At 43.6% G+C, this 24,738-nt stretch overlaps 5 protein-coding genes across 5 annotated transcripts; 2 read left to right on the forward strand and 3 right to left on the reverse strand.

Annotated features, from left to right (window-relative positions):
- The first annotated feature begins 1,884 nt into the window (after nt 1-1,884).
- Nucleotides 1,885-2,541, forward strand: LOC128713983 (uncharacterized). Its single transcript, XM_053808858.1, has 3 exons — nt 1,885-1,966; nt 2,055-2,158; nt 2,329-2,541. The coding sequence occupies exons 1-3, from the start codon at nt 1,885-1,887 to the stop codon at nt 2,539-2,541; spliced, it is 399 nt and encodes a 132-aa protein (XP_053664833.1).
- Nucleotides 2,542-2,974: 433 nt separating this feature from the next.
- Nucleotides 2,975-3,685, forward strand: LOC128714761 (ankyrin repeat domain-containing protein 39). Its single transcript, XM_053809642.1, has 3 exons — nt 2,975-3,095; nt 3,168-3,371; nt 3,444-3,685. The coding sequence occupies exons 1-3, from the start codon at nt 2,975-2,977 to the stop codon at nt 3,683-3,685; spliced, it is 567 nt and encodes a 188-aa protein (XP_053665617.1).
- A 760-nt stretch (nt 3,686-4,445) lies between these two features.
- LOC128710987 (eukaryotic translation initiation factor 3 subunit H) lies at nt 4,446-5,671 on the reverse strand. The gene is made up of 2 exons (XM_053805853.1): nt 5,597-5,671; nt 4,446-5,375 (listed from the first exon to the last, which is right to left on the reverse strand). Exons 1-2 carry the CDS (start codon nt 5,669-5,671, stop codon nt 4,446-4,448), a joined length of 1,005 nt encoding a protein of 334 aa, XP_053661828.1.
- A 3,687-nt stretch (nt 5,672-9,358) lies between these two features.
- Nucleotides 9,359-17,762, reverse strand: LOC128712191 (SPRY domain-containing SOCS box protein 3). Its single transcript, XM_053807087.1, has 3 exons — nt 17,134-17,762; nt 9,688-9,946; nt 9,359-9,616 (listed from the first exon to the last, which is right to left on the reverse strand). The coding sequence occupies exons 1-3, from the start codon at nt 17,760-17,762 to the stop codon at nt 9,359-9,361; spliced, it is 1,146 nt and encodes a 381-aa protein (XP_053663062.1).
- A 2,388-nt stretch (nt 17,763-20,150) lies between these two features.
- On the reverse strand, nt 20,151-20,940 carry LOC128711692 (thioredoxin reductase-like selenoprotein T homolog CG3887). The gene is made up of 3 exons (XM_053806574.1): nt 20,783-20,940; nt 20,394-20,682; nt 20,151-20,312 (listed from the first exon to the last, which is right to left on the reverse strand). The coding sequence occupies exons 1-3, from the start codon at nt 20,938-20,940 to the stop codon at nt 20,151-20,153; spliced, it is 609 nt and encodes a 202-aa protein (XP_053662549.1).
- Nucleotides 20,941-24,738: the final 3,798 nt, after the last annotated feature.

The raw sequence follows: 24,738 nt of genomic DNA on the forward strand, positions 1-24,738 counted from the left end.
TTTAACCTGCTACAATCGTAAACAACACACTTTTACAACGCTTGCTTGTTTTAAGACTTTCGCAAATTTGGATTGGAATTTTCCCTTAACCCCTGTAATCATACGCGCTAGACCCATTACGGATGAGAGAAGTTATTCAATAACCTCAGCGCGAATGAATGAAAGTGAAGAAGCATGCCGGAGCTTTTGTTTTCCTTCTTAACATAAACAAAAACCTCCCAACCCAGTGGAGGGGGTGCTGCGACCTTTGATGTGCCCAAAAACCGGACCAAAAACCAACACAAACCCTATTGTGTGGGGGGTAGCAGTAATGACTCTTTTATGTGTTTCATCCGTGTGCTGCTGCATCCATTCAATTGCCTTTCTTTTCGGGGTGGTTTCGGAGGAACCCACAGCCCGCGAACGGGCCAACACACACACCCAAAACCCGACCGCACCAAACAACGCAATGCAATCGCTAATGAATTCATCTGCTGCGAGTGAAAAATGTGCACCGAGGTGGAAAAGGTGCCGAGCCGTTTATTACCTACCGGCGCGTGCGAAGCCCGGCCGTGGATGTTCGTCGAAACGTTGCGAATAATTACCACGGCTGGAATGTGTCCAGTCCAGTTGGGTGCGTATTCCATCTCAATTAGATTCTACCATTCGTATACTGTCATTTGCATATAATTGAATGAAGAGCAAGAAGAATTGGAGCGTTTTTATTGCAAAGAAAGTCAACTGCCGTTTACTGTTGCTCATTGTGGCAAAGCAATTTGCAATCGCTCTCGTTATCAGCTAAGAATCTAGCTTTTGATATGCGCGTTGCATAACTTTGGGCGCTTTTCTACACTTTGTTCTTGTGATTGGTATTAGCAAATGGAGGACATTTTTCGCATTATTCGCCATTTATTTCGTTTATTTAACCCATTATATCACAGCTAGTGAAATTTCATACGCAAAAATACTCTTTTTTTTTTAAAAAACGCAGTACAATCTTTTGAGATTTGCGGTTTGTGCGGTAATGTTACAATTGAGATTAAAATTATTATGGATTTCGCAAACGATCCTGTAGCTATAAACACGTTTACGTTCCAGCTTCAACACCTTCATACATCTTCGGATCCAATTCATTGGTGCCGGCATTAATTCGACCCCGTAAGATTCAGCTCAAGAAACCAACCACAACGACACACCTTCGCTGTGCTGTGTTGTCTGAACGTCTGAACGCCAAAACTGCAATGTCTGGAAGAAGCGAGTGAGTAATTAACGATCCGCTTTTACTACTTTATGGATCATTTGGATGATTTGTTTAGCTCATTGAGGGTAGTCTATTTTAAGTCTAACACCAACGGTGTGCTGGATGGAGCCGATCACCTCATTCGGAATAGTAGTGCAAGGTTAAGTAAACAATTCTTGGTGCACCATTTAACGCGCCATCGAACATGTATGTTTGTGCAGCGTAGGGTTACAGTTTGTTCTTTGCACAACTTTGTTTAGATGAGTTGGAATTCTGCGTCTGCTACGTATATAACACGGGGCATTTGGGCAAGTAACATTGAGAGGGTATGAAGTGAAACAACAAGCATTGAATGAGATTGCGACGAGTGTTTAGATAGTATTTGACCATGAACTTTGCGGTATTGGTGACTTGCCAACTATCTCTTCAAGGTATGAAATCTCTACTAAAATGAGCTCTGTGGTGCTAGAACTCTAATCAAAAGTCTAAAATTCGGTATCAGGCGATCTCAGAAGGATTGCCTGATGTCGATAATATTGAGGTATAGAAGTACCTCTCTCTCTGTCTCTGTCCTATTATCCTATTATCCTGTCCTATTATCATTATGCAACAAACTAAACTAATGGTGCTATCTATCTTTTGTGCCACCCACAGATCGATTCTCGATGCCATACATTCTCATCCGCGGTAATCTTGCGTCCTACGGCCACAAGCATCCATTCCGCGTGCTAGTCTCGGGCTTAAAAGGTAAGAAATTACATGTCATTTACTCATGCCTGATTGCTACTATCAGTTGCTAATTGCTCTCACACTCTGCCACCTTCCTATTCTTAAGCGGTCGACATTGAACAGCTGAACCGTTTCCCATGCGGAGGCTACAGCGATGAGTCCACCGTCGTCTATCTGCAGCATCCGTGCGTGATGCTGACGGCACTGGAGGTAGGTAAAGAAGCCCCACCCGATCGATATGCAAATGGGGTAGGCTGAAGCAACAATTAGTAGCGCCATTTCATGGCTAAACGCAAGTAGTTATGAATGGATGACAACAAACGGAACGTTATTAGACATTATACTACATCTGTGCTTGACTACGGTATTTTTCATTGCAGGTACTCGGGTATCGTGTGGTAGCCTCCTCATCGACAGCAGTAAAGCAAGATTACAACGAGTACATGTGGACGATGCGGAAGGAGTTTAACGATCCCGAACCGTACCTCAGCGAAACGTCTTCGGCCGTGATCGAACGGGACAATCTGGCCAACAGTGGCCGAGAGGGCGGCAACTATAACGGTGGAAGCAGCAAAATCGACCTGCCCGAATGAACGTCCCGACGGTCGTATAGCGAAATGTTCCAAACAGTAAAATTCGTACGGGTAGTAACGGTTTTTTTCGTTTACATTTGAATGCGCAACAACGGCAAAGGGTTGGACGGCTGTCAAGTTGACAGTCGCAGAAACGTCACACAGCTTCCCAATCAAAACAAACAAAATAATTGTGTCGGTTTGGGAGGCAATGCACAAAATCATCACTACGTTTAGCCTAATTAGCTGCTTAATATTGTGAACAGTGGTGATCGTTTGTAATTTAACTTCGTGCACAGCATCCGCGAAAATGCGCTTGTAGTTTACAGCTCCTACGGGTTCATCGCATCACATCTCTGTACGACGAATGCTCTGCTTCACGCGAATTGATTCCGGCCTACTTGATCGTTTGCTTTCCTCAAATGAATTAGTATAAAAACGGTGCTCTTTCGTTATGTCCGAAAAGCCCTGTAGCGAGCGTGATAATCATGATCACACGAAATGTTCATCGAAAGGCGTCGCCGCAACACAATCACTGAGTGAACTGGATTTCGACCGTGGAATCTGGAGTGCGGGTACGATTGCAAACGAGAATGGAAAGTATCTCGACCTCAGTCAGTTAAAACCACCACATGCTATCGTTCTAGCGATGAGTAACGAGATCGACCGCTTGGAAACGCTTATTACCAAAGGACACCTTTACGACCGGGACAGCTGCGGCTATACCGCACTACACTATGCAGCACGTTACGGGCACGTGGAGGCTTGCCATTTACTCTTAGCACGCGGTCTCGGTGTAGACGAAGTAACGAACGGTGGCGTTACAGCACTGCACCGTGCCGCAATGATGGGTAACGACAATTTATCGTTGAAAGTGTTGCGCAATGCATTCGCTAACTTATTTCTTCCCGGATTTTTTATAGGACACCTCAAAATTATGCAACTACTTATAGCAAACAACGCGAACGTACTGCACAGAGATAGCGATGGAAAAACGGCCTTGCACCGTGCAGCCGAAGGAGGACATTTGCAGTGTTGCCAGCTACTTGTTCGCCTGAATCCCATCCTTTGCCATACGGAGGACGGACGCAACCAGAAACCGGTTGATGTAGTGCGAGAAACACACACAGATTCGGACCAGCTACGGCGCTTGTTGGCCGGGTAGCACACGACTCGGCACTTTGTTTTGTAATACACCTTTGCCGTCTTCCCGAAAATGCTTGCGCTAATGGTGCACTATTTTAAAACGGAAAGTCCCATTATGAAATCCCTCATCTGTAAGCGCTTATTTATGTTTTGCGTGTGTCGCACAAGAGTGATTTACTTTTTAACCCACAAGTTTTTAGTGTACAAAACCGGTGTATTAGGAAAAAGTTAATATGAATGAGATACTAATAAATAATTCTATTAAACCTACTTACCTGCTGACTATTTCCGGACGATGCGTGGAGTTTGTGCGCGGCTTGAGTGGCGAAATCGAAATATCACACCATGCAGGTTGTATCTCGGGATCTAGATCTCGTCAATGCCGTTGTCCAAGAGCTCCGTTCTTGTGACGAAATACTGTCCCGGAAACCGGAAATCCCCTGATAATCACCAAGTTGCGAAAACATCTTCCATTCCATCGACCTGATGGTTCCAAGCCGCGCACACTTTCACGAAGTTTTCGAATGTTAAACAAACTTGTAAACGATCCCATTTTGGTCTGTCCCAGACCCTTCTGTAACGTCTCGCCACAAAAGACTGGTTCATTTTCGTATATTAGAATAAACACCTTCCTTCGCGATTCTTCTCCTGCCCGTCAATGTAATCTTCCTCTGCTTCGCTTTCGCTCAACCTGATTGGAACGTTCGCACGATGGCTAGTTGGGCGTGAAATTGTTGCACTTCTTACTCTCTGCTTTCCAAATACAAAGTTCGTCGATTCTACTGCTTGTTCTCCTTGGCATTCTGAAGTGCCTGCGTCATGTACAGCTTGGCCAGCGATTGGGAACAGAATTGAGAAATATGCTGCGCGTACGTGTTGATCTGCCCGGACACGATCATCGGATTCAGCCGGGTCGGAACTGGTATCGGACGGAACAGTTTGTTCACCTCCTCTTCCGGCACGGCCTGCTCACCCTTCGCAACACGGGCCGCATTTTCCTGCGCATGCTTCGCCAACATCCGGTGCTTTTCCTGCTCCTGCCGGATAGCGGCCTGCTGGTATTTGTTGAACTTGGTCGCCTCATGGTTCAACTCATCCACCCGATCCATCATGCACCGGAGATGGTTCTCCAGTACGGATGCAGTGCCCAGGTCGAGAAAGTGTGTGCCTTCCTCCTCCGGCACCATCTCCGTCAGCTCCGACATCATGATGTTGCACAATGCCGAATTCTTGATCACTATCGGGATCTCGATGAACAGATTCTCGTACCCGACCTTCAGATTGCGCAGTGCCTCAGGCGTAAAATCGCGCTCCTTGTACATCGCAATGGCCTGCGGTGTCAGACGGTACGCTTTGAGCGTCAAGAATCCACGGGCCGACTTTTGCGTATCGTAAATCACGACCACCGACTCCTCGATGCTTGTTTGGTAGTGGTACTGTGATTCCAGCAGTGTGCTGGACAGAAAGTTACCAACATCCGCACTCTGGTACCAACCGACATGGAAGTGGTCCACATTCACTCGCCGCAAACGGCGCATCATCGTCAGCTGGTACTCTTCCTCATCGATCGTCTCGTCCGACTTGGGAAACGGGAAGCAGTTGGTAATTTCTAACCGATCATCCACTACCAACCCGAGCAGCGCACCCTGCGCCACTTCCATGTTATTCAGCGACTCTTCATGGCAATGTTTTACCATTTTCATCGCCGCCTACAAAGAGAAAAATTGAAAGACAGCCAATGAAAATATTGTACCGCACCATCATCAGCGTTGACACACATGCACACACATTCACAGGCACACGCACAGCCACGCTGGGCGGCTTTCTTGCGGTACACGAAGAGCATGTTTTCAAGCGTTTCGGTACACCAACAACAAGTCTAAGCTTTTCGTGGGGTAAAGAAACATTGGAAGCACCAAAATACACTTACCAGGCCATCGCACTGGACGTGGGAAATGGTATTATCGATGGGTTGCGAACGAGCACGATTTCCACGACTTGCCATCTTTGCGAGTTTTAGAAGAAGAAGTGGAACACGAAGTAAAAAGGGGAAAACTGTCATTTTTGACAGCAGCGAAACATTCGAGCTGATTTCGCCCAACAGCTGCTCGAAAAGCCACAGCGACTTTCAGCTGGAGGAATTTTTCATGCTCCTCAAAAGCCACAGTTGAATCAAATTCGTATTGGTCGTTATAAGTAAATTTAAGACTTGATTTACTGGTATTATTTTATTTTCAATTCATAAGTATGACGGCTAAAGCAAGAGTATACACAGAGCCTGAACAATAAACAGAAAACGATAAAAAAGTAAATAAAAGTTAAAAAACTGAGAAAATAACAAAAACGAAAGAAATTGCAACTAACTTTTTAAGCGATAAATCAACTATGTCTTACCGTGAAGCAATTACAAAACGATTGATTTGTCGATTACCACAGTCGATTTTGACAGAAGACACTAACTCACCAGTAGTAAACAAACAAGTAAATTCAAAAATGCACCATTTTACATCAGTTCGTAGCTTTATGTATTTTTTTCGTTCTCTGTAATGTTTTGCATGCATACAGTAAACTAGAGTTTAAATGTATCATTCACCTGCAGATGATTCTTCGTGTAAAAGCAAACTCACCCTCAACCAAACCCATGCTATGTTGAGTTTTTGTCGTCTACATCTCTTTTTTTTCCCAACAGCTCACACACTATTGATCCGAGATGGGATTCCGAGAGCGAGATGGAACCTTTTCCTAACCTATATTCAATAAGGAATGTGTATGGAATGTATACATCACGCATCTGTGACTGTGTTCGTTACTTCGAATTTAAGTGAACTGCAGAACGGCTAGCGAGACTACTAAGAGCTGAGACATGTTGACACACCTAGGTATATATTGTTATTCTTCTGCCCTCCTATACACAGGATTGATGCATTTTCGTCTGCACACTATTGCACTTGCGATGGCCTATCGGTTCCGTCGGGCACAACGTGGTGGAATGGAAACACACCGCACTATACTCCTAGCTGGTGTACAGAGCTCGTGTAAAATAAAACCCTGTCAATTGCACCGTCTCTCAGCTGACCTGCCCGGAACCGGAAACGGAAAAGTGATTACTGTGCATTAATTTCAAAACGGATGAACCCCTCATTAATCCCGCTTCTCGTCAATCGATGCCCGTCCTGTTGCTGGCATTGTTTTCCTTATAAATACGTTTCATTGTTATCGAAAAATGGGTCTGTTCTGAACGTTCGCTTACTAATTCATTCTCTAGCAAGCCAGAGATGATTCTGTTTTCTTTACACGAGAGAATTACTTTCATTAAATAGACATTGATTTTTTTTTGTTCTCCTCCCAGCACTGGGGACACATTAGGTTCGACACAATGTACAATGTTTTGCATTGAGTAGCTTATAATGAGAGTTGTTTTTTTATATATAAGAGATTTTAGATGGTAAGATTATGCCCCATTTATGCTACATCTCGTACAACAGGCATGGGGTGGGCGCAACTAATGTGGCTTAAGCATACTTGGCTACACAACGGAAAAAAACAACCAACCAAGAAACAAACAAACACACATCACATAACGCCATTCAAATAATTCTACTTAGTGTGCGCTTACGAGTTCAACTATTCGCCTTTGGTGGAATGTTCAATTGGTTTTAACAATTAGGGGTTGGGGAGAAGAAATGCTCATGTTCAACCTATTCCTGATTTTAGCTTCATGTTCCGGGTTCTAGCTAGTCTCTGCTCTGTTCTGCTCTGGATTTCAGGAAATAAGGAGATAAACATACAACTAATAAACACCCTAACTAAGGTAACCACAATACTGTTTTATCGTTCATTAATACAAAAAAATACATTTCCTTTCCACATACGAAGCACATTCAATGATACAAACATACATGCACACACGCTCACACAGTTTTACCAAAATGTTTCCCGTTCGCCAATGATTCGGTGATGTGAATTTCGTGTGGTAATTTTGCGCCTAAAACCAGTTTGCCAAAGTAGAAATAGTTAGAGAGGCTCTTATCTGACTAAAACACCCGCGGGAAGGGAACACGCCGGCCCACAACGTCCCCCCGGTGGCGGGAACGAGTGAACGGCACGTGATTCTATCCTCCCCTGACCTGGGTTCATCCACCACTCTTATTTACCCTACATAATTTTGCCTAACCTTCCAAAGGTACCCCGAATGTGTGTTGCTTATTATGCTTATTTCCCTTATATTTCGACCCGTCCTTTCGGTCGGTATTATTATCATCTTCTATAGCTTAAATTCCAAAATTCATAGTTTACATTTGTGCTCCGTGTGGGACGATCGTGCAGGACGCCAAGCGCTTGCGCACAGGGCGATCGAGCCGATCGTGTCCCGTTTTTTTTTAAATTTTGAAACAGAAGACAATACATTAACAGAAAAAGAGTTTTTTTGTTTGTTTCTTTGTTTTGGTTTGATTTGGTTTCGTTTTTTTGTTGGTTTCTATCGACTAGATCTTCCGCGATCAATGTCTGTACCGAATTTATCATTCTTTTTTAGTCATAAATTTTGATCGACTCACATTCACACTGGTAACCGTTTTTTTCCTTGGATCAAATAATCTTAATTTAAAACAAATAAATTAGGAATTATAAATAATTGTAAATACTGTGGAATTCGAAACCAAGAAGAAACAAATGGCTTCGAATATAAACAAACAAATACTTATTCACACTTCACAAAATATGTAAGATTTTTTAAATATTGAGAGATTTGAACTGTCCTTCACACGAACAAATTGCCCTCATAATAAAAATATTTAAGGAAGATCGAATTGTTGCAAATAAAGTATTTATATGACTAGTAGAACATAGTAGACAGATATCACAATAGACATTAAATTTAGTATACCTGAGAAAAAACGGTCCCCAAACACTTATTAAACTCATTCACGCCCAAATTCATCATATTCTCGCACTCACAAACACTCACCATCACTCACAATCACTGCACCCATGAACACTAATTTTACCACTCAAGATTTTATCCGCTCTCTTCGCTGTTTGGTATAGTATCGGGGAGGTTACCAGCTAAATCTGCACGAGCTGCCAATAATTATGTACAGAAGAACACGGAAATTCAACGCAGCGAACGAATAGAACCAACAGCGTCCTTTTTGCCTTGTTGCTTGTTCCTATCGGCGTGTAGTAGCTTCAACCCTATCGCATGTCTATGTCCAATCCTAATATCCTAATGCTTCCCTACGCAAAAAAATTCCCTACTGACGACTAATACGCTCTTTGGACTAGAATTTCCTTATTCGTGATCAGCACAACCGCACACCATACCGTGTGACTGGGTCCTGTGACTAGAATGACTAGAATGTTACTCGCTTTGCAACTTGAAACGAGCCCCTGCCGGACTCGATCTGTACGCAAATGCTAGAAAGGAAGGCAATACAAAACAAACATGTGCTTAAATTCGTTAAGGAACCAGCGGCTGACTAGACGACAAGTGTGAGACGGTCCAGACTCTGTCCACAAACAGACCGGTTTACGGGGTTTACTAACAACTTAAGCATTATTTCGCATGATCGGTAAGGAACGAAGCAACGTGTACGAAAACAAATAGAAGAACATAACAATGAAATAGCCTACCCAGCGCTACCAGTGGGCGCGGGTTGTCTATAGCAATTCTACTACCATTGTTTTAGCGATCTCAGTACAGGTACTGGTCGATCAGATGCAGCTCGAGTGGCGTTACCGTCGCATTACTCTCCGTGACCGCTTCCGCTAGATAGTTCTTGATGAAGTACGGCAACGCTAACCGGTCCAGCTTTTCCCGCGTGTTTATGTGCTTTATGATGATGGCCCGGCAGCGATCCTGAAGGTTGACAAAGTCACGGCGCGTTTCCGACAGTAGCATTTCCGTTTTGGCTGCCGTCGAACAAACGATCGGGTACAGTGGTTCTCGGACCTAGAGGGTAAAAGAGGGCCGAAGTGTGGTGAATTGTCACTAGGATTCGCTTTTCATGTTTGATTCGGTACCTCATTCAATCCACGGAAGGCAATACCCAGGCATACGTCATCCTTGTAGTACGTCAGCGTACCCGCAATACCGTCGAACAGCAGACCGATCTTTGTCGGTTGGTTCTCCTTGAAGCGCTTGGTGTAGTTACGTGCGACACCACCGTGCCAAAGGAGTCCCTTATGCGAAAGGCCCCAACCGTTCCGGTCCTCTCCGAGCAGATTGGTGAACATGTTGACGTGTAGACGTGCTTTCTTCGTGCCGATTCCAAACATCATGCTGCGGAGAATAAACCATAGGGAAAAGTAGATGATGTTTTAAAAATTACATTCTTGGAATTGGTGAATCTGCTATGGCAAAGGTTGTTTATTTGGGAAGAGGACTATAAGGTATCCTTGACAAGCTCAATATTGCCTTCAAGTAGTTACTCAATGTCTTGTCTAGAGACATCCAATAAGATCTTACAGAATTTTGAGCAATGGAAATGGTCAACTTAAAACCAAAGACTAGGTTGTCTTAACGACATCATTTAGTAGATATGGACATCATTTATCCGGAGATATCCTTTGTACAAATAAAATGACTCAAAGTTTCAGAAAGATGGTAAAGATAGGAAGTATGGCAAGGACTCAACGAGTAGTACGGCGAATGCACGTTCGTACAGCGTATTAGACTCGCCAGGCTCTTAGTCGCCAGGTTGTCCTAGTCACGTCATGAGAACAACACCAGACGTCCCAGTCTGTAAAACCCTTCTAGATCATCCACATGGAGGGAGAGGAGGCGTGGTAGGCCTGGTAGTAGCAGGAGATGGAGTTGATGCGTCCGCCAGATAGGCCGGGATTGTGGATTGGACAACGACACTAGACCGTGAGCGGTTTACAGGACTTCTGCAGCAGGTCAAGGTTGTAGAGCCGGATAAGTAAGAAGGTAAGATAGAGAACCTCGTACTACAGTTTCGGTGAAGTGAAGAACATATTAATTATCAAAGGTCCAATGCCACTGTGGAGCACTATGCTGATCTCAAACATTTGTAGTGCTTCGCTATAGAGAAGTGCACTACACTCACCAAGCTTTGGAGGACTTGTCATGAGATTATGAGAAAGACACGAAACAACTTAAAGTGTAATGTCCTGGTATACATACGATTGATACGCGACAATCGTGGGGACTCTGTCGGACAGCTGAGCAAGTGGGTAAAATGGTGCTATAAAAATGTTTTCTAAAGCGAAGCATAGGCCAAACAACTATTCTCCATTTCACAACCCCAGTCACTTATTCTCGGGCCTGTTTTCGGACTACCCTACTGCAATAAAACTAATCCCAACCTCAACCATTCGCAAACACAGACCACTTCGGACTGGTGCAAAAGCAAACATCACGTACGGGGGTGTACGCCTGTGGTGTGGTATGTACACGCCGAACGATGCAAACATGTGACGGTGGAAAAACACAGGACCATCATTCTATTTTCCATTTTATAACACACTATCAAGCATGATGTTGGCGGAAAGTTTCAAAATGGATGGTTTCGGAAGGCCGATACGTTTTGCATTCCAGTTGCGACTTCGCAATAAATCTGCATTTAGATAAGCGAACAAGGTAACTGAACCTTGTGTGAAGAAAACACATCTAAAAGATCCGAATCCACCAACACCAACTGCCATTGCCCATTATGCCGATGGAAAACGGAACAACCCATTCGGAATAATTAATGCAATGGTGGAAGGTCCGCACCGAAAGGATACGTCCACCGTCGGCGAAATCTCAGCCAAATACGGCTGTTCTTTCAATTACGCTAAAGCATCAAGGCAAGACTTTTTTCATTACTTCTTCAACAACCCAGCTCCATGTTGCACCGTACAGCACACTGATTAATAAACAAAGCGATGGAAGTGTTTCTTAATGAGTGTTCATTTTGGTAATATCCTTTCCAATTTTCTTGTCCAATACCAAGAAATGCAGGTGAAGGCACTTGGGTCTATTTCTGGGTTTCCGGCCAAACAAACAATCTCGTCTACCTGGTTAAGGATAAGTTTGCAAATTGTTCCTGTCCAAATCAGATAAACCAGACAGACCAGAGCGTCATACATATGGCAGCTCTGGAATTAGGAACCCGCCATCTGATTTCGGGAGATATCTCAATATAGCCGCTTAACCGGACATTATTAAACCCCAACTTTATCGTCAAATTTCCGTTTAATAAAGCGATGAACAAATACCCGCAGCAGCCGGTAATGCCTAACCTTCAGACCCTTCCAGGAAATGTGCGCCGAGTCTGTGTTCAAGTGTCTATAAAATCTTTAAGACATAATGTGACCCGAAGAAGGTGAACAGAACATCTTCAGACGGGCACGTATTTTTTTTTTGCAAGCACGAATGTTTCGCTCGGTGGGGGTAAGGGAGCTGTTTATTATTTCAGACGCATCCTTACGTTTGTCCTTCATACCGTCGGTGGGGGGGAGGTGGATGTTTTTGTGTTTGTCTCAGAAGAGATCTGAAAAGGGCGTAAATACGGTAATTTTAATTAAAAATTATATTAACTCATCCCTTCAACCCGCGAAATGCCGCCAGTCGGCCTCCGACATGGATCTGTCTCAGAGAGATCCTCATTCTTGGGAGTGGAGAGAACTTGAAACGTGTTAATGCAGGGTTTTCCATGCAGGATTTACCAGAGTGATACATAATCGTTTTAAGTAATTCACCAACAAAATCTTTTAAAGCAGACCGACCAACTGAGGCAATTGCTAAGTTTTCTGGGGAATTTGCTAGTTTTGTATAGCATATTAGCGAATTCTGGGCAATTCTCATTCGCCTTCATCATTTTGCTGAAGTAAATATCAAAAATACATTCTAATTGTTTTATTTAATAAAAAAAACACTTGCTTGTATGATCAGTTAACTCATATCAAAAGAGTTGTTACGATACCAAAAATCAAGCTAGGCAACTCTCAACCGCTATACAAAACTCATCCTCGAACCAAATGTGCCCACCAAACCCAAATCATGCCGGTTCATGGGAAGAGAAAACCTTGATTTAAAGTGGGCAGATTTCCCCCTTTATGTCACACACAATAACCGCCCGGAAAGGGAGCATTGTGCAGGGTGAAGTGCCAAATTCAAAACTGTGCTCAACAAAAGCCGTAGAGCAACGTTAGCAGATCCAAACTATTGTAACTCGAAATTAACAGCTCCCACAATGCACTGCCAATCGATTCAACGGGCGGACTGCGACACGACATCTCAAGGGTCTCGCACGCTTCATTCGCCACTTTAACGTGATGGAACAGAATTTTTTTTTTGGTGCAGGGGTGTTGGAAGTCTCGACATTCCATGTTGTTACGTTGTTCTGTTTGTCCACTTTTCGCTTCCCGGGGACGGGTGATAAATCACAATGAATTTTTTAAAAACACCTTCCCGTGCAAAGTTGTGCCGCATACTTCATTGTACCGTGTCAACAAAACGCCGAAGCCGGAAGCATCCTTATTAAGTATGGATGTAGAGGAAAACAGGGCACCCGGGCCTTGTTCGGGTCGTTGGGAGGGCAGTTCTTGCTGACACGAACGAATTTTTACAACCGCACCGAGGAATCCCATGCTATCGACAACTTTTCCAGCCGCCGAATAGGAGCACGAAGCGCAAAAATACAACGATTTATAGCATCAATTAGAGCGTCTGGAAAGTGCTAAACCGCAGTGCCCTGTTTCTTGCGTCATCGTCCCGTCGCCGCCGTGTTCCAGTCAGCGGGCCAGCCATGCGGTCATTAAAATAATTCCCGGAAGATGCTAGACATGGCTGCCGTGGGGCGATGGGCAATGGACTATCGAAACCGTTCGATCGGAAACAGCAACTTTCCGGTTGACAAATCGATTGTTTTTGTGTCCTTTTTTGTGGGTGTGCAAGAGTACAAGTATGGGTTGGGTTATGTAGTTTGTCTTGTTGTAAAAGTTCTGCCGAATGTCGACGGAAGTGTTCTATCGGAACACACAATCCTTGGTGTCTTTCTAATCCACTAAGAAGCGGTTCCACTATCTCCAACCCGTTGGTGTAAATAGACGATTGATTATGATAAATTACTATTCACATTAAGAACAACAAGCAGATGTTGATTGCTGTTGTAAGCCCATTATTTTTGCTGGTTTCGATTGTATCATGCTTTGCACTCTGACCTTTTTGGGTCCAGTGAAATATGAACCCGACTGGTGTGTTTACGATACTGTTTTTTTTCTGCAAACGTTTGGAAACCTACAAAGAGATCAGATATGTTAAAATATTTAACCTTTATCCAATAAGCACTGTTCAATAGAACTAGACTCTGCTTTTACCGAAAAAGTACATATGGCTAGATGAGGTTCGGGTCGAAAAAACGGCTCCCAACTTCAACGGCATATATAGAAAAGTTTCACACATTGTACGTCCCCAGCAAGCACTCTCTTCCAATCCGCAAAACCACTCAGCACAAAGTAAGCAAATTCCATGTGATTTCGACGTTTATCGTCCAGAAAAACAGCGACATCGTACACACCAAATTACTCTCGCCGTTGCTGATTCGACAAAATGCGTAATAGACAGGAAAAGGAGGAAAAAAAAAACACAATTCGGCCGAGGGTGGTTTAGGCAACATTTATTACCCCAACCGTACCATATCACTATCTATCCGGGAGTTGTTTTGATATCGTAGCATTAGTTACTGGCTTTTCTATCGCAGGCGAGGTTGAGTGCCTTAACTGTACGAAAAACTCGCGAAAGAAAGTTTTTACAGTGCGCGTGGAAACTTTTACTCATTATTTACATGGATTGCTGTGTGCTGTACACGCTAGGAGAACTCCTAGGCTCCTCTTAGGCTACTATGTACGCAGAGCAAATGGACTTAACTGAGTTTTGTGAAAGGTTAATACGAATTTCTTGCTGAAACAGCATTTGAAAGAGCAGATGGCAATGAACTGCAAGAGAAATAAAACAATATCTTAATCGTTGGGAAAACTCTTCAAGGTTCCTTCAGTAACAATGAAAAAGTCGATCTTATTAAAGAAAGTATGACTGTTTCCCAACAGATGGCGCCACAAAAAAAAACTTGACGTTAAAATTAGTACCTTTTATAGTGTAGATGTTTAATTTAAACGACATTGTCGTCTCTTTAATTAAGAAAAACATCAGTAGAAACAGGAGTTCTGCTAACTTACGAGATTGTCCCAAGCAGAAATATACATACTGCAATAACGATTAAAGCGATTTATGCTAAGTTAAAGAGCGACGGATTCTATAGTTCTTCTTCTTTATCTTAACATCTTCAAGAGGTCTAAAACTGTCGTTTCGGGCTTTCTTTGGCTTTATAAACCTGTATCTTATTGCTTGGCTTTATTAACCTGTATGTATTGCTTAGGTTGGGATTTTGGACAGGTCCTGTCGTAGGAAGACCGGCGCCGCTACCAATACACCATCGAGCCAACCTCGACTTTATAGTTCAATTGATGAAAATTGTGCCAATGATGTCGGTCGAAAGCCTATTAGCGATTCAAACTATGTCGAACTGATTCAAGGCGTTTGACCCTATAACGAATGTACATCAGATCATTGGCACGTAATCTAGAAATGTGGATAATCCAATCAACACTCAGCCTGTATTGTCCAATATATTCATCGTTGTTCAACACTACTCCACAGTCAAGGCATGGCATGGCAAAAATTTAGTCCGAAATTGAGCAACTTCCAGAGGGAGTTTCCAAGATTTCTATAATATCTAAAAATACGGACAAAGCATTGGCAAACGAAATTTGAAAAAAATACCTTAATTGCGTCGATAGAGTAGATCTAGTGACCTGCTGGATGTCATTGATACCAACAATTTAACTCCTTTACTACACCCCAAACAACATCTTTAGTAGTTACGGCACTAGCCATGCCTAACAAATCTCCCAACGAATGTCTACTGCGATGTCTCATCTGTCCAATCCATTCAGTGCCCAAAAACTCGTGCCAAAACAACAGAGTACAACCGAAGAATACACCCGCCGATGTGGCAGCAACATGGTGAATCAACAAATGGACGAAACGCGTGGTCGTCTGTGGCGTTTTGTTTTCGAAACCGTGTGTTGTGTGTCCCTTTTGGCAGCGAGCCTTCGCCCGACTGGACATCATCGTCGTCCGCTTCTTTTCTGCCCACTGTGGAACTGTCTGCACGACCACATTTTTTTGTTTTGTGGGAAACCAATTAGTAATCAACTAAAACGAGAGCAGAACGAAAACAAGGAAATCATGCACCCTGTAGACGTAATACAACCGCGAACCACGAAATGCCACGTTGTGCTGGTCGTAGAAATATTACACCAGCAAGCAGAGAAAAAAAAACGATACATACAAGTGGAAGAATTGACGGCGACCAACGGGGGGTGCTCTCTTTGCGTTACTCTTCCCACCGGGTTCCGTATTGCGGTCGCCTCCTTTCACACCAGGACAAAGGCAGTGAAGACGGATAAATAGACAGAGTTTTCCTACCCAGGGCAGTCGACGACATTCGCCTCGACGTATCATGTTTTTCCGCTGGCACAATGTGCGTTGCTCCCTTTCGGTTCTGCACCGAAACGAACCAACCCGGGCAGCGGGAAGTATGCGCGTGGCTCGTTGCAGTGCTCTTTTCGCAGGTCCCTCCACTGTGCCCGGTGCGTTCTGTTGCGTGTGTCTGCACGTAACCCACATTTCTCTTGATGAGAACGTGGGTTATTCTGCCCGCCATTACGGCAGGAAGTCGAACAAAACAACTTCGTAGACACCCCCGCTGTTGGATACGACGACGAAAACGCGTACCACGATGCTTTGCCGTGATGGATTTATGATTGTTCCTGACAAACTAACATGAGGAGCAAGCGGGTTGGCTGCCGAGGAACGGGACAGCGGGGGGATTGATAACAGGTTTTCCTCCCTTTATCGATTTTTACAGGGTTTTTACATTAGATAGGATATGGCGAGCCAAACACACTAATAATGAAGTAAACCGGAAGATTGATAGAGAAACACAACAAAACTTTACTGAATCGCAAAAACCTGCTCAATTTAGTGAATGCCAAATTGCTCAACCCGTTTACCCACGGTCAGATTCAAGGGTTAAGAAGTAATATGTAAGTTTTGACGATTAAATTTGATAAAACCCAATCACAAGTATTTATCATTATTAAATGTAATTTTCAACTTCTGCATTCTGCTCATCTTTTGTTGTAAAATAGGTTAATTATATTTCAACTCTTGAAACCGCAACTGCGTAAACAGGTTGACTGATTTGGTATTTACTAAATTGTGCTCGCGATTCTTTGTCCAGTTTTTGTTTTGTATTTCACTATCAAGCATTCCGCGTAACGAATTCGTTTTGAGCGAGTAAATCGGTAAATTGCGAATGCCCTATTCTATCTATACTAAAACCCTTTATGGACGTTTACCATTTGTACACCCTCGCAAGGACTTTTGGGTAGACTTACCTCGTACCGAAGACACGCTGCGACAGGCTGATTTCCCAGTAATACCGACCGTTGTTTAGTACGCGCGTTCCACGGATCCCGGCCGTACCTTTGCTCCAGTTCGGATGGAAGTACACCCGCCGATTGTCCGACCGGCTCAGCCACACCTCTTTCGAGCGGTCGCGCTTGTTCCAGCTCCACATATCTTCGCAACCGTTCACCAGTGGCCGTTCGTGATCCGCCTGATACGCGTTATTGTTATCCAGCGCGAGTGTGCAGGCATTGCAGGTGCTGGCGTCCATCGGATGACGGCCGGATGTGCCGGATCCGTCCTCCAGCAGCAGCAGCCCCGAATGCTGCTCACCGTCCGAATGTACCGAACCCGCCTCGGACGAGGAGGAGGAAGAATTTGACGAGAGGGAAGAGTTGGAAGCGTTCGGTTCGTTGGTGGGGCCAAGGCCACCACTCCGGTTCTCGTTGATCGTCATCAGCTCGTCCTCGTCGCTCGTCCCAGGAGCCACCGCCGCCGGCACCCCACCCGTGCCAGTCGTTGTCGTCGTCACCGTTCTTCCCGTGCCGGTGCAGCCCCGTGACGCGTTGGCACGTACTCGGGCCCTGTGCGAACGCGGTGACGGCGGTCTAGCACTCATGCATTCTACCGAACGTTACCGGGTAGTCAGTAGTGATTGTAGTACTGCTGCGTTCTGCTACTGTCACCGTACGCACCACCGTCCCGGTGGTGCATCAGTTCCGCCCGGTTGCGGCGTGTACGGCGCGGACGCACACCCACCCCTGTACCGAAGCCACTGTGGCCGCCGCCACCGCCACCGTAACCACCGTACTTGCCACCGTCCTGATGGCCGTGGGTCGGGTGTATTAGGAACGAGTTGTAGCACCGCAGCACGAGCTTGTTCAGAAACACGCAAATGTTTTTCAGAAACAGCAGTATCAGTATCAGAGTCATGCGGAGACTTTCGCGTACGGTCCGGTCGTGGAACACAGGCACCGTTTCGGGTATCGCTCCCCCGTACCACTGCGCCGGGGGAGGAAAAACGCCAAACAGGTTGTGTCACAGGCTGGGGACAGGATCACTTCCAACTCACACGAACTACACACGCAAAGTCACACCTTTTCGACAACGGCCCTACTAAACTTTCACGTCTATACACGAATCCTTAGCCTACTGGGCTCCTTAAGCTAACTATCGTTCACGTCCACCGTACGGGACGTTACCTTGGAAAATGCACATCGTTCCTCACTTCGTTTGCAGACAGCAACCAATGCGCCATCGATTTTCCTCCCGATATGTCTCTGTGTGTATGTGTGTGTGTGTTTTCGTTTTTAAAGGGAAACGGCTCTTCCTTCCCTTCTGCACTTGCTTGGTGTGGAAAAGCAGCACGTCGGGTGATTGCTACTCTTCCCCGTGGCTACTGCGACGGCGCACAGCCCAACATGTCTCTGTGTGTGGCTGTTGATTCATCCGGAGCAATGCAAAACAACGGGGGTGGTGTGTTTGCTGCCGCACAGCAGCCCAATCCGGTTCCGAAACGGCAAATACATATATTTAGGAAGCTTAATATGCGAAACCAAGAACAACAAACACCGGAGAAATACTAATTGCTTCACTTGGTATACCGGAAACACCGGCTTACGGTGCGTTTTCGAGTGGTTCACCGCCGATTTGTAATTAACAATCACCCCCGAACGATAAACACGACCCACTGGATGGTATAACGTCCAATTTCACGCCTAGCAGAACTCAGGGGCCAAAAGCAGCAGTGTTCAGCATACAAGGATAAGAACGCTGCTAGTATTGGTGTCAATTCCGACACACAACACACGCACACACACTAAACTCGCTGTTCCCAGCGACGAAGGGATGAAAATGAAGGGCTTTTTGCTGTTCGCCCCCTTTTCCACCCTTCTAACGTACAGGGGTGGATTTTGCTGTACACACGGTTCCCCGGTGTGTACACCCCCGATCGATCACGAAATCAGTTTTGTATGATGGTGTAAGTGAACGCACTTGCGATACACATAAGTTCCGTGTGGTATTGAAAGATTTGTTTTGGAAAAACAACTCCACGGTAAAGGTGTGTGCGTGAGCAAGGAAGACTACTACGCAAGGATGATGATATGTGTATGTAATTCGCTACTATGATCTTCGATAATCGTACTTTTGTAATGTTTTGAAGTAGCAAATTAGTTAAATTATTATTTAAATGAACAGCGTATTTCATGCTCCGTATATGAGTTATTTCGTAAACAAAATGTACATAAAATGACATACATTCTCGTGCATTGAAAAGTTCCTGGAATAATGAGCCCATTGAATAATGGTTAACAGGCTATCTACGAATGGTTATAACAATAATCGTTGCTGCGCTGAACCTAAATATAACCACATGACTGTATTCTCAGCATTTCCCTTATCATCTTACTGTTCTCTTCCCCTTCATATCGCTTAGCAAACAAACACGTGAACGGCGTGATTAATCACTTCGACCATTTCAGATGCAACATCGTACGAGTATCGTACTATCAAGCGTTAGGGCTTTTTGGTAAATTATTTTATTCAATTCTGCCACGGATACGAAAACACACCTGTTCACCGCACTCTACCCACCGAATAGGATTGCCTTACAAACTAGCCTAGCCAGACCGCGTGTGTGTGTTGTGTTTGTCACCTTACTGTGTTCACATTACGGGGTGTAAAACATGTTGAATAGTTTTAGGCATCTAGCCCGATTTTGCGAGAGGAAAAACATGAGTATTTTGTCTTAAGTAATGCAAGGAGATAAAAAAAAATACAATAAAACAGTTGGGTAGATAGGTATATGAAACAATATTGCAAAAGGAAAACAGTAAGAAGTTGCATGAAAAAATTATTCTCCAATTATCAAAAAAAACACACTCAACTTTGTTTCGTTACTGTACATTGAAACGTAAACGCAAGGTGCAACTAATACAGGAGCGTGTAACAAACATAAAAACGTTCCCTCCGTGCAAAGGAATGGGAAAATGCCACCGGTTCTGGCTTATTTTACGAAATCAGGATTTGGCTCGATCTTGTTGGCAAACTGTAGATGATTATCGATAATTTGGAACATCTCTTGTGGCGCAGGAAACCGGCCCGTGTCCAACTTGGACCACACCGGCACATCGTTCAGCGTTATCTCGAATGCACCGGACGATATGAGCTAAATGAAGTTGCGATGGAATTAACAAAAAGAACAACGTTCGATTGGATTGGTTTGGCGGTAATGTTTATCTGTACTTACCTGAGCTTCCAGCGTGTTGCCGAGGAAGAAGATCATCATCGATGCGTACAGTTTGTTGTTGAAGCACCATCGCCACCAACCGGCAAACGGATTGCCAATGAAGCGGCCGATATCGTAATTCGACATCAGTGCCGCGATCAGCAGCAGCTTCGTCACTAGCAGGACCTTCGACAGCAGCATATTAAACCCGGACGGGTCATAGTTACCGCCCCGGATCGTAATTTCCGGGTACTTTTCGCGAATTATGTTATAGTAATCATCGAACGCCTTACGATACCCACAGGAATAGCTGCGCCGAACGTGCGAAGGGAAACAGAACACAATGCATTAGCCGGGTGCAGACAGGGACCCGATTGGCCTTGCATCGATCGATCAGCTGGGAAACTTACCAGTACAGGAACGTCATCGTTGCGCCGTACCCGCCAACATCTTGGCTGAACTTGGTAAGTGGTATTTCTTTCTCGCCCTCGACCATGCTCACAGCCATACCGGCCAACAGCACCGCTGCCAGGAGCGTAAAATGTGACCGCACGAAGGAACGCAACATTTTCCAGCTGCGTAGTTTGATGCTCACCCGAGGATGCACAGGGACAATCGGACTTCTATTCTAATTAGCTTAGTCGATGCGGTCCCCACAAATGATACGAGAAAGCAGACCTGAATTAATCTTTTTTACTTTATGTCGCTTTTTTTATTTATACCTGATAGGCTACAGCTGTCACATTTGACGTTCTGTTGACATCTGCACCGCTTAGCGCTTGGTCTATGCAATACAGTTGCGTGCAACGTTGTGGACTATGAATGTTGCTTGCAACATTTAGGACAAACTCAAGGAAGGGTTACTAACTAGCCAATTTAGTATGATTTCTCGCTCTGCCAGATATGACTGTTGGTCAGGAAGAACGGGAAATTACGGATCGTAAACAGTTAAAGTAATTAAAATTTGACGCATTATTTGAAACCTTCTATACTGTATGTTCTCCTGCTGTAGAAAATTAAATTTTCGTACCATTTAAAAGACGAGTTTTCATTAATATTTTTCGATTAGAACTTATTAACATCACCAACTCATGAAAGAACGAATTTTATTTCTTTTTCGCATGATTTCGTATATGAACAAATATGCTGCTCATAAAAATGTTTTCTGGAAATTTCATTGCAAACTTATCTCCTCTTTTGTGAAAGTACAAAAAAAACTAAGTGCAAGGTCAAAGATCTTCTTTATAGGCACAACAACCTCAAGTACAACCTTCAGTCCTGCGTACGGAGGGTTGGTCCGGATGAGATTTTAGACCGGTACTGTCGTGTGAAGACTGGCACCACTACCACCACCAGGCTGCCCCATACAAACGATCAAACATTAAAATAATTCAAAACAAATGCAATTATTGGTAGTTATTAATTCATTTATTTTCATTTATCGCGTGCATTCGAATAATTCTTTTTTTCTGTTTGTTTTATTTGTTTTGTTTTCTCCTTCTACTATTATCCCTTCTCATACACACATACCCTACCTCCTCTCGTTCTGGTTCACTTTCGCCTCGTCTTACAAACTTTCTTCTTCTTCTTCCTCCGCATTGTGTTTTCTCTGTTTATTTCTTAATACATCGCATTGGTTCAAACATTTTTTCCACGTTGTTTTTTCTGTTGAAGCTTGTCTCTTCTTCATAAAAACGTCCTTTCCCCTTTTTGTTTTCCAGCATCACACACGCACACATGCAAACCCACACCGGTTGCGTACAGAGTTTGCACTGTTACACACTTACACAACTTTTACCCTTTGTTGTTTGTTTATTATGTTGTCTTTCACTCACCCGATATACATTCCTTTTGCTATCTTTTATATTTTGCATTCAAATTTTGTTTTTTGACGCATTTTTCCTCTCTCTCTCTCGCTCTCTTTTGTGTGTTGTTTTATTTATATTTCTCCGTTTTCTTTTCACACTAATCGTTTGTTTGTTTTTCCTTTTCGAGGGAATGAGGGGGCCATTTTATGCTCTTCATTTACAGGGTTTTTTGTTTTGTTTGCTTTTTTTCTCATTCACTAGAACCTAGGCAGTAGTAAACCTCCCCCCGCTACTAATATCCGTTTTTTTACTTCCATACTTTGCTTAGTTAACTCATTCCTCATTCGTACATTCGCCATCTCAGTGTTTGTTATCATTTTCGCATGAAATAATTTAATTACGCTTCTTTTTTAATCATCTGTGTAGGTTTCATGTTTTGCTGTCTTCTGTTTTCTCGTCTCTTCTCGCTAACTCGATTCTTTCTTTTTTTATCTGTTTGCTTTCAATTGTTTTTTTTCCGTCACTGATCACTCCACACAACACAAGGAGACAAGGTTTTATGTTATGTATATATTTATATGCGTGTGGTAATAAACAGACACAATCACCGACTTTTGATGTACAGGATCGCAACAATAATGGTTTTATGTTGATGATTTTTTGTAATACCGCTCTATTGCTATTCATGGCTTGGTGTAGTTTTGTTTGTTTGTTTGTTTATCACTACTTAACTGCCAAATGAGGGAATTGGAGTAGAGGGGGAGTTAATCTCACACACGCCCACACAAGCAGCATTGCTATTGCTTTCTTTTATCTGAGAGTTCCATCCATCTTGTCTTTTTTTCTCATTATAAGTAGTCGCGTGTGAAAATGCACAACTTCAAGGAGATGAAATTTAATATCCCAATTGCCCGTTTGCTATTGTTTTTCATTTTATGGTATACTTGTGTGAGCGTCTGAATGTGGAGTTCTCTTCCCACGTTCTGACCGTGGTGTGCAGTGTGTGATACACAGATCTAACTGGGTCTTCCACCGTAAGCACAAGTGTATACTGTACCATACTGTTGAGCCGCATATCCTATTATCAAATGAATAAGAGTGAAATGTGTGTGTGTGTGTTGTTGGCGCTAACTAAAAACAAAGCGATTGTCACTAGGTGTGTATGTATGTGAGTGTGTACTTTAAGAAACAGGATCACTTCTTCCATCCACTAATCCTCTCGGTTGTGATGCGAAGGAAGGATTCATCGTGAAGACGTGTCGACAAATTACCCTTCGATGGAGTGGTTTGTTTGTTTGTTTGTTTTGGAAAGCTTCTACTTATAATTCACATTGTTATTAGTTTATTCCTAAGCATACTATAGCGCGGTAACGCGCAACAGGCGAAAACCCGCAACCCACCCCACCAGGGATGGGTTTTTGGAGGCTACTGGCTGCTGCTGAGCGGACAACTGTCTAAACTTGCTTCTGTTTTACTTCTTCCACACTCCACTAGTTTCCTTAAGCTTTCTTTTTCACTGTTTTGCTCTGTTTTTTTTGTCTTGTTTTCTTTATAAAAAGGGCGGATTCGTAAAACTGTACCATTTTTCTCCTTCAAGGTTTCTTTGCACAATATACTGTAACCATGTACGGGCGTTTCTTCATTCTGTTCCTCCATTCACACCGTTCACACTTACAAATATATGTTTGCGTGTGTTGTTTTTGTTTGTCTTGTTTTCACCAATTTTCGATTATCAGATTTGTTTTATATGTTTGTGTTTTCACGTCGGGTTTTCACGTTTTTTTTGCTTCTTATTTTCCTGTGCTTTGGGTACTATTTTTATACTAATTATTTGCCTCTTTTATCAACGTGATTTTGTGGTGTGTTTCTTTTCTTACTTTCCGGTTTGTTTTGTATTAATTTTCCTATACACACGGGGCATTTCTTCCATTTTTCACATTTTGTTTTCATCCGATCAGGAAACTTGGAAACGTAATTATTTGATTAGTTTAGAAATAGAGGTTAATAGAGTTTGCTTTTGCCTAGGAGTAGGTAGGTAGGTGTAGGGATGTTGACGCGAGAGAGAGCGAGAGAAAAAGAGAGAGAGGCAGGTTTTGAATAACTCGGTTTTGCTTTACTTTTTTGTTTTGCTGTTTTGCACTTGATGAAAGAGGGGAGCCATCCGGGGTACTAATTGCTGTGTTGATTAACTTGATTTGTGTGTATATTTATCATCTTTTCTTCGTCGCTTCTGTGTTGCTGTGTGAATATGGGAGGTTTTCTTCTGCCGTGTTACGTTTGTATTCTTTTTTTTACTTATTTATCAGCATTTTTTCTAACCGCCTACACAGTGTGCGGAGTGGAGGAAGAAGTCTCCTTCAGAATGTCCTTCCGACAAAGCGAAGTTTGTATATTTTACGTTTATTCGATCTAATCACTCTCATTACACAGCGTCGTCGGGTTGTCACAAACATTCTTCATACACCGACCCGTTCATTTTCATCCATCATTCTCCCACCGTTCACCCCCGTGGAACGCAAATGGGTTGATGCACGGAAGGAGAAATAGAGACTGGGAAC

This window comes from Anopheles marshallii, chromosome 3 (genome assembly GCF_943734725.1).
Source record: "Anopheles marshallii chromosome 3, idAnoMarsDA_429_01, whole genome shotgun sequence".
Classification (NCBI taxonomy): Eukaryota; Metazoa; Arthropoda; class Insecta; order Diptera; family Culicidae; genus Anopheles; species Anopheles marshallii.